Source organism: Hyla sarda, chromosome 7 (genome assembly GCF_029499605.1).
Source record: "Hyla sarda isolate aHylSar1 chromosome 7, aHylSar1.hap1, whole genome shotgun sequence".
Taxonomy (NCBI): domain Eukaryota; kingdom Metazoa; phylum Chordata; class Amphibia; order Anura; family Hylidae; genus Hyla; species Hyla sarda.
In genome coordinates this window covers 180,318,018-180,330,932 of record NC_079195.1, presented here as the reverse complement: position 1 = coordinate 180,330,932, position 12,915 = coordinate 180,318,018, and the positions used below count along the sequence as shown (strand labels likewise).

At 41.5% G+C, this 12,915-nt stretch overlaps 1 protein-coding gene across 5 annotated transcripts in view; it reads left to right on the top strand.

Moving 5' to 3' along the window:
* The window catches only part of LOC130282780 (oocyte zinc finger protein XlCOF6.1-like), a 136,372-nt gene that overhangs the window by 103,817 nt on the left and 19,640 nt on the right, over window positions 1–12,915 (top strand). For 3 of the 5 annotated variants that reach the window (XM_056531495.1, XM_056531494.1, XM_056531491.1), the window contains exons 2-7: window positions 6,088–6,219; window positions 6,691–6,852; window positions 10,136–10,259; window positions 11,369–11,466; window positions 12,134–12,233; window positions 12,440–12,537. The exons of 1 other annotated variant lie outside the window; for it this stretch is intronic. In XM_056531495.1, the coding sequence (XP_056387470.1) occupies window positions 6,142–6,219; window positions 6,691–6,852; window positions 10,136–10,259; window positions 11,369–11,466; window positions 12,134–12,233; window positions 12,440–12,537 (660 nt within the window). In that variant the 5' untranslated portion in view covers window positions 6,088–6,141. Of the gene's footprint in view, window positions 1–6,087; window positions 6,220–6,690; window positions 6,853–10,135; window positions 10,260–11,368; window positions 11,467–11,664; window positions 11,867–12,133; window positions 12,234–12,439; window positions 12,538–12,915 lie in introns of those variants that run through there. One more of the 5 variants, XM_056531497.1, reaches the window with a different exon arrangement.

Here is a 12,915-nt window from a genome sequence, read left to right as displayed (position 1 = left end):
GCATTTAGGAAGCCCCTATGGTGCCAGGACAGCAAAAAATACCCACATGCCATACCATTTTGGAAACAAGACCCCTTGAGGAACGTAACAAGGAATAAAGTGAGCCTTAATACCCCACATGGGTTTCACGACTTTTGCAGACGTAACAAAAAAAAAAAAAAAATTCATAAAAATGGGTGTTTCCCCCCAAATTTCACATTTTTGCAAGGGTTAATAGCAAAAAATACCACCCAAAATTTGAAACCCCATCTCTTCTGAGTATGGAGGTACCCCATAAGTTGACCTGAAGTGCACTACGAGCGAACTACAATGCTCAGAAGAGAAGGAGTCATATTTGGCTTTTTGAGAGCAAATTTTGCTCGGGGGGCACTTCGCATTTAGGAAGCCCATATGGTGCCAGGACAGCAAAATAAACCCCACATGGCATACCATTTTGGAAACTAGACCCCTTGAGGAACGTAACAAGGGGTACAGTGAGCATTTACCCCCACTGGTGTCTGTCAGATCTTTGGAACAGTGGGCTGTACAACATTTTTAATATGCACAGCCCACTGTTCCAAAGATCCGTCAGACACCAGTGGGGGGTAAATTCTCACTGCACCCCTCATTACATTCCATGAGGGGTGTAGTTTCCAAAATGTGGTCACATGTGGGGTTTAGTTTTTTTTGCGTTTGTCAAAACCGCTGTAACAATCAGCCACCCCTGTGCAAATCACCTCAAATGTACATGGCGCACTCTCCCTTCTGGGCCTTGTTGTGCGCCCCCAGAGCACTTTGCGCCCACATATGGGGTATCTCCGTAGTCGGGAGAAATTGCATTACAAATTTTGGGGACTTTTTTCCCTTTTACCTCTTTTCAAAATGAAAAGTATAGGGCAACACCAGCATGTTAGTGAAAAAATTTATTTTTTTACACTAACATGCTGGTGTAGATCCCAACTTCACATTTTCATAAGGGGTGAAAGGAGAAAAAGCCCCCCAAAATTTGTTAGGCAATTTCTCCCGAGTACGGCGATACCCCATATGTGACCCTAAACTGTTGCCCTGAAATACGACAGGGCTCCAAAGTGAGAGCGCCATGTGCATTTGAGGCCAGAATTAGGGATTTGCATAGGGGTGGACATAGGGGTATTCTACGCCAGTGATTCCCAAACAGGGTGCCTCCAGCTGTTGCAAAACTCCCAGCATGCTTGGACAGTCAACGGCTGTCCAGCAATACTCGGAGTTGTTGTTTTGCAACAGCTGGAGGCTCCATTTTGGAAACAGTGGCGTACCAGACGTTTTTCATTATTATTGGGGAGGGGAGGGGGGCTGTGTAGGGGTATGTGTATATGTAGTGTTTTTTACTTTTTATTTTGTGTTAGTGTAGTGTAGTGTTTTTAGGGTACAGTCACATGGGCGGGGGGTTACAGCGAGTTTGAGCTGCCGCGCAAAATTTGCTGCATCGCAAACTTGCAGCCCGATACTCACTGTAAGCCCCCTGCCCATGTGAATGTACCCTGTACATTCACAGGGGGGGGGACCTCCAGCTGTTGCAAAACTACAACTCCCAGCATGCACAGTCTATCAGTGCATGCTGGTAGTTATAGTTTTGCAACAGCTGGAGGCACACGGGTTGGGAAACACTGAGTTAGGAAACAGACAATGTTTCCCAACCAGTGTGCCACCAGTTGTTGCAAAACCACAACTCTCAGCATTCTCAGGCATGCTGGGAGTAGTAGTTGGCAACATCTTAAGAGCCAGATGTTGCCGAACTACAACTCCCAGCATGCTTGGAGTTGTAGTTTTGCAACATCTGGAGGACTACAGTTTGCAGACCACTAATACAGTGGTTCTCAATCTGTGCCCTTCCAGATGTTGCAAAACAACTCCCAGTATGCCAAAACTGTCCAGGCATGCTGGGAGTTGTAGTTCTGCAACATCTGAAGGGCCAGATGTTACAGAACTACAACTCCCAGCATGCCTGGACAGTAAGGGCATGCTGAGGATGTGTAGTTTTGCAACATCTGGAAGGGTACAGTGGTCTCCAAACTGTGGACCTCCAGATGTTGCAAAACTGCAACTCCCAGCATGCCCAGACGCCAAGGGCTGTCTGGGCATGCTGGGAGTTGTAGTTTACAGGGTCCCAATACAGCAATGCATGTCGCTTTACGGCGACGTGCATTGCTGTAAAGGGCCCGGCCACGGCTGAAGATCTACTCACCTGTCGCCGCCGCCGCCATCTTCCTCGCCGGGATCCGGGTCTTCAGGGACGAGGTAAGTACCGGGGCCGGTCCCCAGCACTCCCCCGTCCCCCGCAGCGTCCTCCGGTCTTCCTCCCGTCCTCTCCGGACTTTCAGGGGCCGGGCAGGACGGGAGGAAGTAACCGCCCCCCCCCCCCCTGCGATTGGTCGATTAGTTAACCGACAGATCGCAGGGAATAGGAGGAGGTGGCACCTCGCTCCTATACATTAGCATGGTCCTGGCTGTCTGTCCCAGAGACCCGATCAGCCCGGTATCGCCGCAGATCGCAAGGGCGATTTCCCTTGCGATTTGCGGCGATCGCCGACATGGGGGGCCTACATGGCCCCCCTCGGCGTTTGCCCTGGATGCCTGCTGAAGGATTTCAGCAGGCATCCAGTTCCGATCTCTGCCCGGCATGCGGCAGAGACCGGAAAACGCCAGGGCGTACTAGTACGCCCTGGGTCCTTAAGGCCCAGGGTGTGAGGGCGTATCCATATGCCCTGGGTCCTTAAGAGGTTAATGTTGTGTCCCCTCAAAATAACTCAAACACACACAACCAATAATGTCTAAACTTTGGCAACAATAGTGAGTGCACTCCCAAGAAGAAATCCCCAAATTGGGCCCAAAGTGTCAATATTTTGTGTGGCTACCATTATTTTCCAGCACTGCCTTAAAGGGTTATTCCAGGAAAAAAAAAATGTTTTATATATCAACTGGCTCCAGAAAGTTAAACAGATTTATAAATTACTTCTATTAAAAAATCTTAATCCTACCAGTAGTTATCAGCTGCTGAAGTTGAGTTGTTCTTTTATTTCTGACAACAGTGCTCTCTGCTGAGACCTCTGCTTGTCTCAGGAACTGTCCGAAGCATTAGAGGTTTGCTATGGGGATTTGCTTTTACTCTGGACAGTTCCTGAGACAAGCAGAGGTGTCAGCAGAGAGCAATGTTGTCAGACAGAAAAGAAAAACTCAACTTCAGTAGCTTATAACTACTGGAAGGATTAAGATTTTTTTAATAGAAGTAATTTACAAATCTGTTTAACTTTCTGGAGACAGTTGATATAAAAAAAGCCAAACACTGTGAAGCCAGACAGGACATAGATCACGTGGGCTTGTCTTGGAGCACTGAAACTAGCCCCCACCTTTTCAAGACAGAGTGAATAAGAGGATGATGTTTTTCAACCACTCCCTGCATGTAAGTGACAGCAGAAACAGGGAAACTGCTCTATATATGTAATGAATGATATTTAGACAGATAAATAGATTGGGGAGTAGGAAAGGATGGGTTATGGGTTTAGTACCCCTTTAAGGTTCCCTCAATGAACTGTAGCAGCACTCATGCAGGCCCAGACCATGACACTCCCATCACCATGCTTGACTATACACAACACATACTTGTGTTGCCACCTTACACTCTTCATCCTCTGCAGCAATGCTGGCAGCACTCATACATCTATTTCCCAAAGACAACCTCTGGATATGATGCTGAGCATGTGCATTCAACTTGACAACAAGTTGACCATGGTGAAGCCTGTTCTTAGTGGACCCTGTCCTGTAAAGCCAATGTATGGTCTTGCATACCAAGCTGCAGCTCAGATTCAGGGTATTGGAAATCTCATAGCCTGGGCCATCTTTTTGTAGAGCAACAATTCTTTTTTTCAGATCCTCAGAGTTCTCTGCCATGAGAAGCCATATTGAACTTGACCAGTATTAGAGAGTGTAAGAGTGATAACACCAAATTTAAGACACCTGCTACCTATTCTTACCTGAGACCACTAATAAGTCACATGACCCCAGGGAAGGAAAATGGCTAATTTGACCCAATTTGGACATTCCTACTTAGGGGTGTACTCACTTTTGTTGCTAAGGTTTAGACATTAACCCCTAGAGGACGCAGGGCATACAGGTAGGCCTGGGCACCTGAGACTTAGCTTACCAGGGCGTACATGTATGTCCTGCGTCCTGCCGCGACTGTGAAGCAGGTACAGGAGATCAGCTAAGATGGCGACCGGAGGTCTCCTTACCTGTCTCCTGTCTCCTATGTAAATGTAAAAAATATAGATTTTTAATCACATCATATCAGAAACTTTTTTATAAAAAACGATCAAAAAAACTATCAAAACAAGAAAGGTACTGATAAAAACTATAGATCACGGCAAAATAAATGAGCCCTCAAACATCCCCGTACACAGGAAAAATTAAAAAGTTATAGGGGTCAGAACAGGACAATTTTAAATACACTAATAAGAAGTCAAACTTTATTGAAAAAAATGGTAATTTATGGTAAAATGAAAAGTGTCATTACAATGTACAGTTGATCACACAAAAAATAAGCCCTAACATAAGTCTGTTGGGGGGAAAATAAAGAAGTTAAGGCTCTTAGAAGGTGAGGAGGAAAAAGAAAAACACTAAAATGGCAGATCCCTGTGTGTGGAGTTATTTTGAGGGGACACCACATTAAACACTGTTATACAGGCTGTGTGTGTGTTTTTTTTATTTTTTTTACTATTTTGGGGTAGATGTTAGATCAGGTGTGAAAACGCCTGCACAATCCCATTAAGGGTGGGTATTTTTGACTTAGCAAGTCACCTGTAGATTTTTTTTATAAACCAATATAGAGGTTGTGTTTTTAACATACACCTTATATTATTTGTACTTCACCAGATCAAATCTTTTAGTGAAAAATAATAAAAGTAACATTTTATGTGAAAACCCTAGTAATAGGGCTTAGTCCTGGAGGGGTATATATACCCTGAAGGGAATAGGAGTAAAGAAAGTTGTGCACCCTGGGTACCCTAAAGAGAGAATTGAAAAAGTATCATTCGGATATATTAGAAAGGACAGTAAGTAAAATGGTGACAGGGCCAGGTGTGCCCAAGGCCCATGCAAATGAGGAGCGAAGGCTAGCGTGCCTGGTCCAATCCTCCAAGAGTGTCAGAACTCACAGAGCATCACGGCTTGTTATGTAACCTCAGACCAGTTAGAGTGGCCCCTATGCACCAGGGAGAGTGATTACCATGGTACCAATAAATGGTTCAGGAATGGTATGAGGAGCGTGGCATCCAAATTCCTAAGCTTTCAATTCTATCGAGCAACTGTGGAATGTGCAGGAAAAATAAGTCCAATCCATGGAGGCCCCCCCCTTACAGTTTACTAGGTTTAAAGGGGTACTCTGCTGGAAAACAACTTTTTTAAATCAACTGATGCCAGAAAGTTAAACAGATTTGTAAATTACTTCTATTTAAAAACCTTAATCCTTCCAGTACTTATAAGCTGATGTATGCTCCAGAGGAAGTTCTTTTCTTTTTGAATTTATTTTCTGTCTGACCACAGTGCTCTCTGCTGACACCTCTGTTCGTTTCAGGAACTGTCTAGAGCAGGAGAGATTTTCTATGGGGATTTTCTCCTACTCTGGACAGTTCCTAAAATGGACAGAGGTGTCAGCAGAGAGCACTGTGGTCAGACAGAAAATAAATTCAAAAAGAAAAGAACTTCCTCTGGAGCATACAGCACTCAATAAGTACTGGAAGGATTAAGATTATTAAATAGAAGTAATTTACAAATTTGTTTAACTTTCTGGCACCAGCTGATAAAAAATAATAATAATAATAATAATAATAATTTTCCAGCAGAGTACCCCTTTAAAGGGTCTTGGTGTGAGACAGCACAGGATACCTTTAGAGGTCATGTTTTGGAAGCACCTAAAGGGAGACCTACATCATTTTAGGCAGGTGGTTTTAATGTTATGTTTGATCGGTGTGTATTTTTTCTAGCAGGAGTTCACCTATATAATTTCTAATTAGATATTTCAGTTTGTATAGGATGTAGGTTTAATATTTAACTCACTCTCCCTTTCTACTCTAGTTCTCGACAAAAAAATAAAATAAAATAAAAAGTTATTTTCCTGACTGATCTTGGATGGACAAAGACAGAAAACATATGGCTGAGAGAATACTGAACCTCACCTTAGAGATCATCTACCTGCTGACTGGAGAGGTGAGGGATTCTGGAAATCATATGACGTGTCATGACCTATATTTCTTAGGGCCGGTTCACATTACGTTTGTAGTGTTTGGGTGCTGGTTGGGAGGCGCGAAAATCATCCGCTCCCGTACCCAAGCTGGATCCGGCCGGAACCACATTCATTTCAATGAGCCGACCGGAGTCAAACGCTGACCCCAGTCGGCTCATTTTTGCTCCGTATACGGTTCTCTAACCGGCCCTAAAACCGTGGTATACCACGGTTTTAGGTCCTGTGCGAAAACTGTATACGGGTAAAAAATGACCGGAGTTTGACTCCGATCGGCTCATTGAAATGAATGTGGTTCCTGCCGGACTGTTTTCGCTCCTCCCATCCATCACCCGTACAATACAAACGTAGTGTGAACCCAGCCTCAATAAAGCAATTATGACTGGAGAGGTGAAGGGAATGTATAAAGTGAGATCAATGTCTATCTCTATACACAGGATTACATAGTAGTGAAGAAGATAACGGATGAGGATGAAACATATAAAAGGGTCTGTGTTCCTATCATGATATCTCCATCTCACTCACTGATACATAAGAGAAACAGATATCCAGAGATCCTGGACCTAACCAACAAGATCACTGAGCTGCTGACCGGAGAGGTGAGTGCTGCTGGGAATGCCAGGGAAGTGCCAGGCTGATGACTGTGGCCTTGTGTGTTTATAATGTAAGGCAGATGTATGCTGTACTTACAGAAGGCAACATCATTCAGCAACAGCTGCCCTGGCATTGTACGAGAATTACACCTCATTGATGACATGCATGTACATCACTTGTTCCAAATAGTTAAAGGACATAATAAAAGTTCTTGTTAAAAATATAATTATTATTATAGTCTTGATAACCTACTTAAAGGGGTAACATTGGGGATAACATGTCTGATCCCGGGGATCCGGCCTCTGGGACCCCCCGCGATCTCCGAGCCGGTGCTTCAGCATTATGGTTACGGAAGCCTGGGGGATTCAATGATCGTGATGTCATGCCACGCCACTCCCCCTCCATTCATGTCTATGGGAGGGGGCGTGACAGCTAATGCACATTTCCTTTGGATAGGGGATAACATGTCCTGTGGATAGGTAATACATTTTGTCAACTGTCATGAGTATCGACCCCCATAAAAATAAGCCCAGTATGTGAAAGCCAAACAACAACCTTGGGGATGTATGTCCCCTCAGGGAAACCCTGAATAGAGACCCTCTACGGTCTAAAACTTAGCTTTTAATAATTACAAATTAATATTAAAGGTGCTCAAAAATTTCCACTAGGTGGCAATATGTGTTTAAAATTACAGTCCCTATTAGTAAAGTTTTTTAATGCATTCTATGCAGGATGGTCTTAATCACGGAGTTCAGTGATTAAGACCATCCTGCATAGAATGCATTAAAAAACTTTACTGATAGGGACTGTAATTTTAAACACATATTGCCACCTAGTGGAAATTTTTGAGCACCTTTAATATTAATTTGTAATTATTAAAAGCTAAGTTTTAGACCGTAGAGGGTCTCTATTCAGGGTTTCCCTGAGGGGACATACATCCCCAAGGTTGTTGTTTGGTATATAAGTGCCCGTAGACCCTCTAGGGGGTATTTGTGAATTTACTCAGTATGTGAAAGCTGCTAAGAAGTTTAATGCAGCCATACCTTACGCTGCTTTTATAGTAGCCTATAGTAACACTTTTTTGTGAAGTCACCAACAGTCAGGTATCGCTCGCTTCCGATGCCTCCCGGTTCAGTGCGTAACACAGACTTTGCTGCACGCACACAGAATAGATGGAGCGCGCAGGCACTGGGGTCTTGTGTGTCAATCACACAGCGGTCCCATCGCTGACTTAAAGGATACAGGCTTGGTGGCCCCAGGGCATTGCAAACCCCTGGCTACATCTATCTGACTGTTGGTGACTCCATGAAAAATGTTTTTTTTTTGTTGTTGTTGTTTTTTTTAGGATAATCAAGACTACAAATGTATAAAGGTATGGTAACTGGTATTACTTTGAGTGGGTCAATACATAGAATGAATGCTCTTACCTATACTCTTACAGTATATGCCAAAATTACGAAAAGTGTTGGGCTTTAGTTAATCCATCTCATTCTACGTGCAACTACAGATACAGTGGGGCAAAAAAGTATTCAGTCAGCCACCAATTGTGCAAGTTCTTTCACAAAAGATGAGAGAGGCCTGTAATTTTCATCATAGGTAGATCAATTGTAATGTCTGTCTTGGTTATGTTCAGACACAGCCATTGGATTTAGGTTGAGTCTGAACAGTTTGATGTTTCCTGGTTAGGAAGTAGTTAAAGCTTGTATCCTTTCACCCAATGGCTGTGCATGTGTGTCTAGATATCTCCAGCTCAGTCTAAGTTCTGTGCTGGTGATTGACATTCTGCTATGAAGTTGTTAGTGCAACACTCTTTGTCTGTTTGTGCTATAATGCTACTATTTCTGCCTTAGCATGCACTTTGTATTTATCTTTGAGATGTTCTGGGTTTTAGCCATGGTTCTATAGCATGCTCATAGTAGATTTTAGATTAGATGGTTTTTAGGATTCGTATGTCCTTTCTGCAAAGTAGCTGTTCACACTGTGTATCTGTTTGTATCCGTTTTCTGAGTTTTTGTAACAAGACATCCCTGTTACCTTTTCATGTGACTGGGGAATTGAGAATTAGTACAAGATATCTCCGTGCTCCATGATGGACTCTGGGAGATTGAGTTCTAGTATCAAGACATTCCCATTTTTTTTTCTCATTATGTCTCTTATAGTATACCTATGATGAAAAATACAGACTTCTCTCATCTTTTTAGGTGGGAGAACATGCACAATTGGTGGCTGACTAAATACTTTTTTGCCCCACTGTATATAAGCCTACAAGAAATGTGTCTTTACCATATAAGTATAAAATATTTGTAAACCTTCATTGATAATATAGATATTGGACACATTTTTATAAACTTTTAATATTTAAAATTTGAACAATGTGCTTAAACCAGATATGTTTCTGCCAAATCTCTGTTTCTTCTCCCTGATCACTTGATTGTCAAATAACTTAGTTGAACTTTGTCTATAGAATTCCACATCTGTAGCACAAGGACTGCCCAAAGTCAAACTTATATGCTATGTGGATAAATATTTTACATTAAAAAACAAGAATATGTTCCACTCTGATAAAGGATAGACCAATAAAAACTTCATGGAGACACTGGATTATATGGTCACAAGCTTGTGGCATGACTAGACATTGACAGCAAACCTTTCTATCCCTGTTGTTTAGAATAATCTGCACTATTACCAAGCCAGGATGATTTAAAGGGGTACTCCGGTGAAAACCTTTTTTCTTTTAAATCAACTGGTGGCAGAACGTTAAACATATTTGTAAATTACTTCTATTGAAAAAATCTTAATCCTTCTAGTACTTATTAGCTGCTGAATGCTACAGAGGAAATTCCTTTCTTTTTGGAACACTAATGACATCACGAGCACAGTGCTCTCTGCTGACATCTCTGTCCATTTTAGCAGATGTATGCTAAGGGCAGCATGGTGTCTCAGTGGTTAGCACTGCTGCCTTGCAGTGCTGGGGACTTGGGTTCAAATGCCACTAAGCACAACAATAAATAAAGCATTATTATTATTATAATAACGTCAGCAGAGAAAACTGTGGTCGTGATGTCATCAGAGAGCATTCCAAAAAGAAAATACTTTCCTCTGTAGTATTCAGCAGCTAATAAGTACAGGAAGGATTGAGATTTTATAATAGAAGTAATTTACAAATATGTTTAGCTTTCTGCCACCAGTTGATTCAAAAGAAAAAAGGTTTTCACCGGAGTACCCCTTTAAATCTTACACGGTTGACCCTGTTTTATTCTGATGAGTTTGTACCTCTGTACGTCTAAGGTTCCTGTAAGGAGTCAGGATGTCGCCATCTTTTTCTCTATGGAGGAGTGGGAGTATTTAGAAGGACACAAGGATCAATATGAGGACTTTATTATAGAAAATAACCAGTTAAGTACTTCACCAGGTAAGAGGAGACCTCACTCCAGGAATTTTGCTTTTGCTTATATAGTGCAGCATATGCAGTTATTAGAGAATATTGTAGAGGTTTTTGTATATGCCTTGTGGTAACCTGTTTTAGCTGATGTGGCAGGCATGAGTTTTCAGACATGTTTGTTTCTGATTCAGAACAGGAATGATTTTCTCATACTACCTATACTTCTCATGAATTCTCTAGCAGGAATGATCTGATAGGTGATGATGTTATCCTGTACTTTACAGTAAGTCAGCTGACCCAGGACTTCATTTTGACACATTAGGCTCTATAACTATAACTAGTTCTATTAGGCTCTATATAACTGACCAAGTAAGGCCATGTTCACATGCGTAAAATGTGCGGAATTCCGCACATTTGAAGAATACGGCAGGCGCTCGGACCACTCAGTAATGCTCCGTCTCTTAGATGACAATGCTTTTCTAAGGGAAATCCACAAAAAGAATAGACAAGAGTTTTTCTTTTTGCGGATGCCAAAATCTGGATTTCTGCGGTAGATGTATCACCATGTGCACATATCCTGAGCGTAATGAAACGCATAGATGCAGCTATGCTAAAATGAAACACTGTCATTTCATTTAAACTTACAATGCTATTTATAAACGGTCAAACAATTGCTTATATAATGCCTATGCATAATTTGTATTCCAAAGCATTATCACCTGCCATTGGATCAGTGAGCAGTAATCTGTTAGGCCGTGCACACTTTAAATACCTATGGCAGACTATTAGAAGGTCCTGGCAGCTACAGTAGACTATTTGCTTTGCATCCCCACCCTACAACAGTTGTTGTGGCAGCATCTATAGAGTTAAACAACTAAGTTCACATGTTTCTCACACTGGCAGTGGATGAATGCAGTTAGGATGTACAGTAATATTACATTTATTTGCTAGAAGAGTGTGTGCTAAAGGTGTATATACATGTTGATTGTGTTTACTTTTTTCACCTGATCTCTTTCTTGGAGTAGGAAGACAAATTTTACATATATTTTACAATTTCGAGTGCAACAATTTACATAAAATTCTGAAACTGACTGAATAGGTCATTGTGTTTAGTTGATAGAAATGTGTATCTTCTACAGGTTTTTCCAGTAAGAAAGAAACACCAGAGAGATGTCTCAATTCTCTACTTTCCAAAGAATATCCAAAGGAAAATGAGAATGTCCCACAGAATTATCAGGTAGATTGAACTACACAATAGTAAATATGATAATGTTTAATCAACAGTCGAAAATGTCAATGTTATTCTGTTTTTTAAAGGTGTTCAATACATACTGGGGATCAATCGGTCACATTGCCGCTCAGCCAGTCAGTGTCCCTCATTGTCCTTACTCAGCCAGTGATTGGCCAAGCGGCAACAAGACGCATTGACCCAGCCCCAATCTAAGCCGCACTCCACTTTCTGGTTCTGGGGCCCAGTACATCACATTGCCGCTCATCCAGTCACTGACTGAGGCAGGACACTGCTGCGGCCAGTCATTGGCTGAGCGGCAATTGACATATTGACCCCCAGCACCAGGAAGAGGAGAGCACCGGAGACCGGGATCAGCTTTACCAGAGGCAGTAGGGGAACGCGGAAGGTATGTAGTTTGTAAAGGTGTGTTTTGTTGTTGTGTTATCTATTTTTTTATTATATATATATAAAAAAAAAAAGTACCCCTTTAATACTTGGGAGGTGATGAACTAAAGTTAGATGTTTATTATCTAACTACCTGGTGTACATATATACAGAGCTGACAAAGAATATTTTATTGTCATGTTTGCTGGGGATTATAAATGTTTAGTTTTTAGACTTCTCCAGCTTTTTTCTTTATTGTACATCTTTTGTTCCATATGTGGTGAAATAGGTTACAAATGTCAATAATATAAAGGCTGAAGACATGACAGACGAACAAGAGACGTATGTGTGTGTATCCCAGCAATATAAGGAGGAGGACATTTCTACAGGTATCAGCAATGTGATTACCATTAAATGCTTAAAAAAGTGTACAATATTTTATAATATTAAAGGGAAATCTACATTAGAACTACTTTCTTTGTTCTTCTGATGAAGTCTTGCATCTACATCCACAATCTGGTGCACCAGGTGGTTTTGAGCGGGATTGTCTTCTGTTGTGTTGTTCTGTTGTGTTCAGCCTTCTGTGTCTTTACAGAGAAATCACATATAGAAGAAATTCTAGAGACATTCCCTAGTACTCCATATTATGAGGATTATCCAAAGGAAATTCAGAATTTCTTCCAAGATCATCAGGTAGATGGAATTACCAAATGTATGCAATATTAGTTCTGTGCAGCTCAAACTGCAATTGCCAGTTAAGCGCAAAAGAAAAATGGATTATAATAATAGATGTATACCAAGGTTATTGTGTCACACACTACCCTATGTGCCTAATCTGCAGAAACAACAAAATATAAAGAAATCAGTTCTTGTTGGTATACTTTAATATATATTCGGACCAGGCTAATAGTTGTAATATGTACACTGCTCAAAAAAATAAAGGGAACACTGAGATAACACATCCTAGAGCTGCATGAATGAACTAATCATATGAAACACTTTTCCGGTTTCGGAGTGGTATAAGGAAGTCCTTTTTCTTTGCCGCATGGAGGAACTGATGGCTGACTCGAA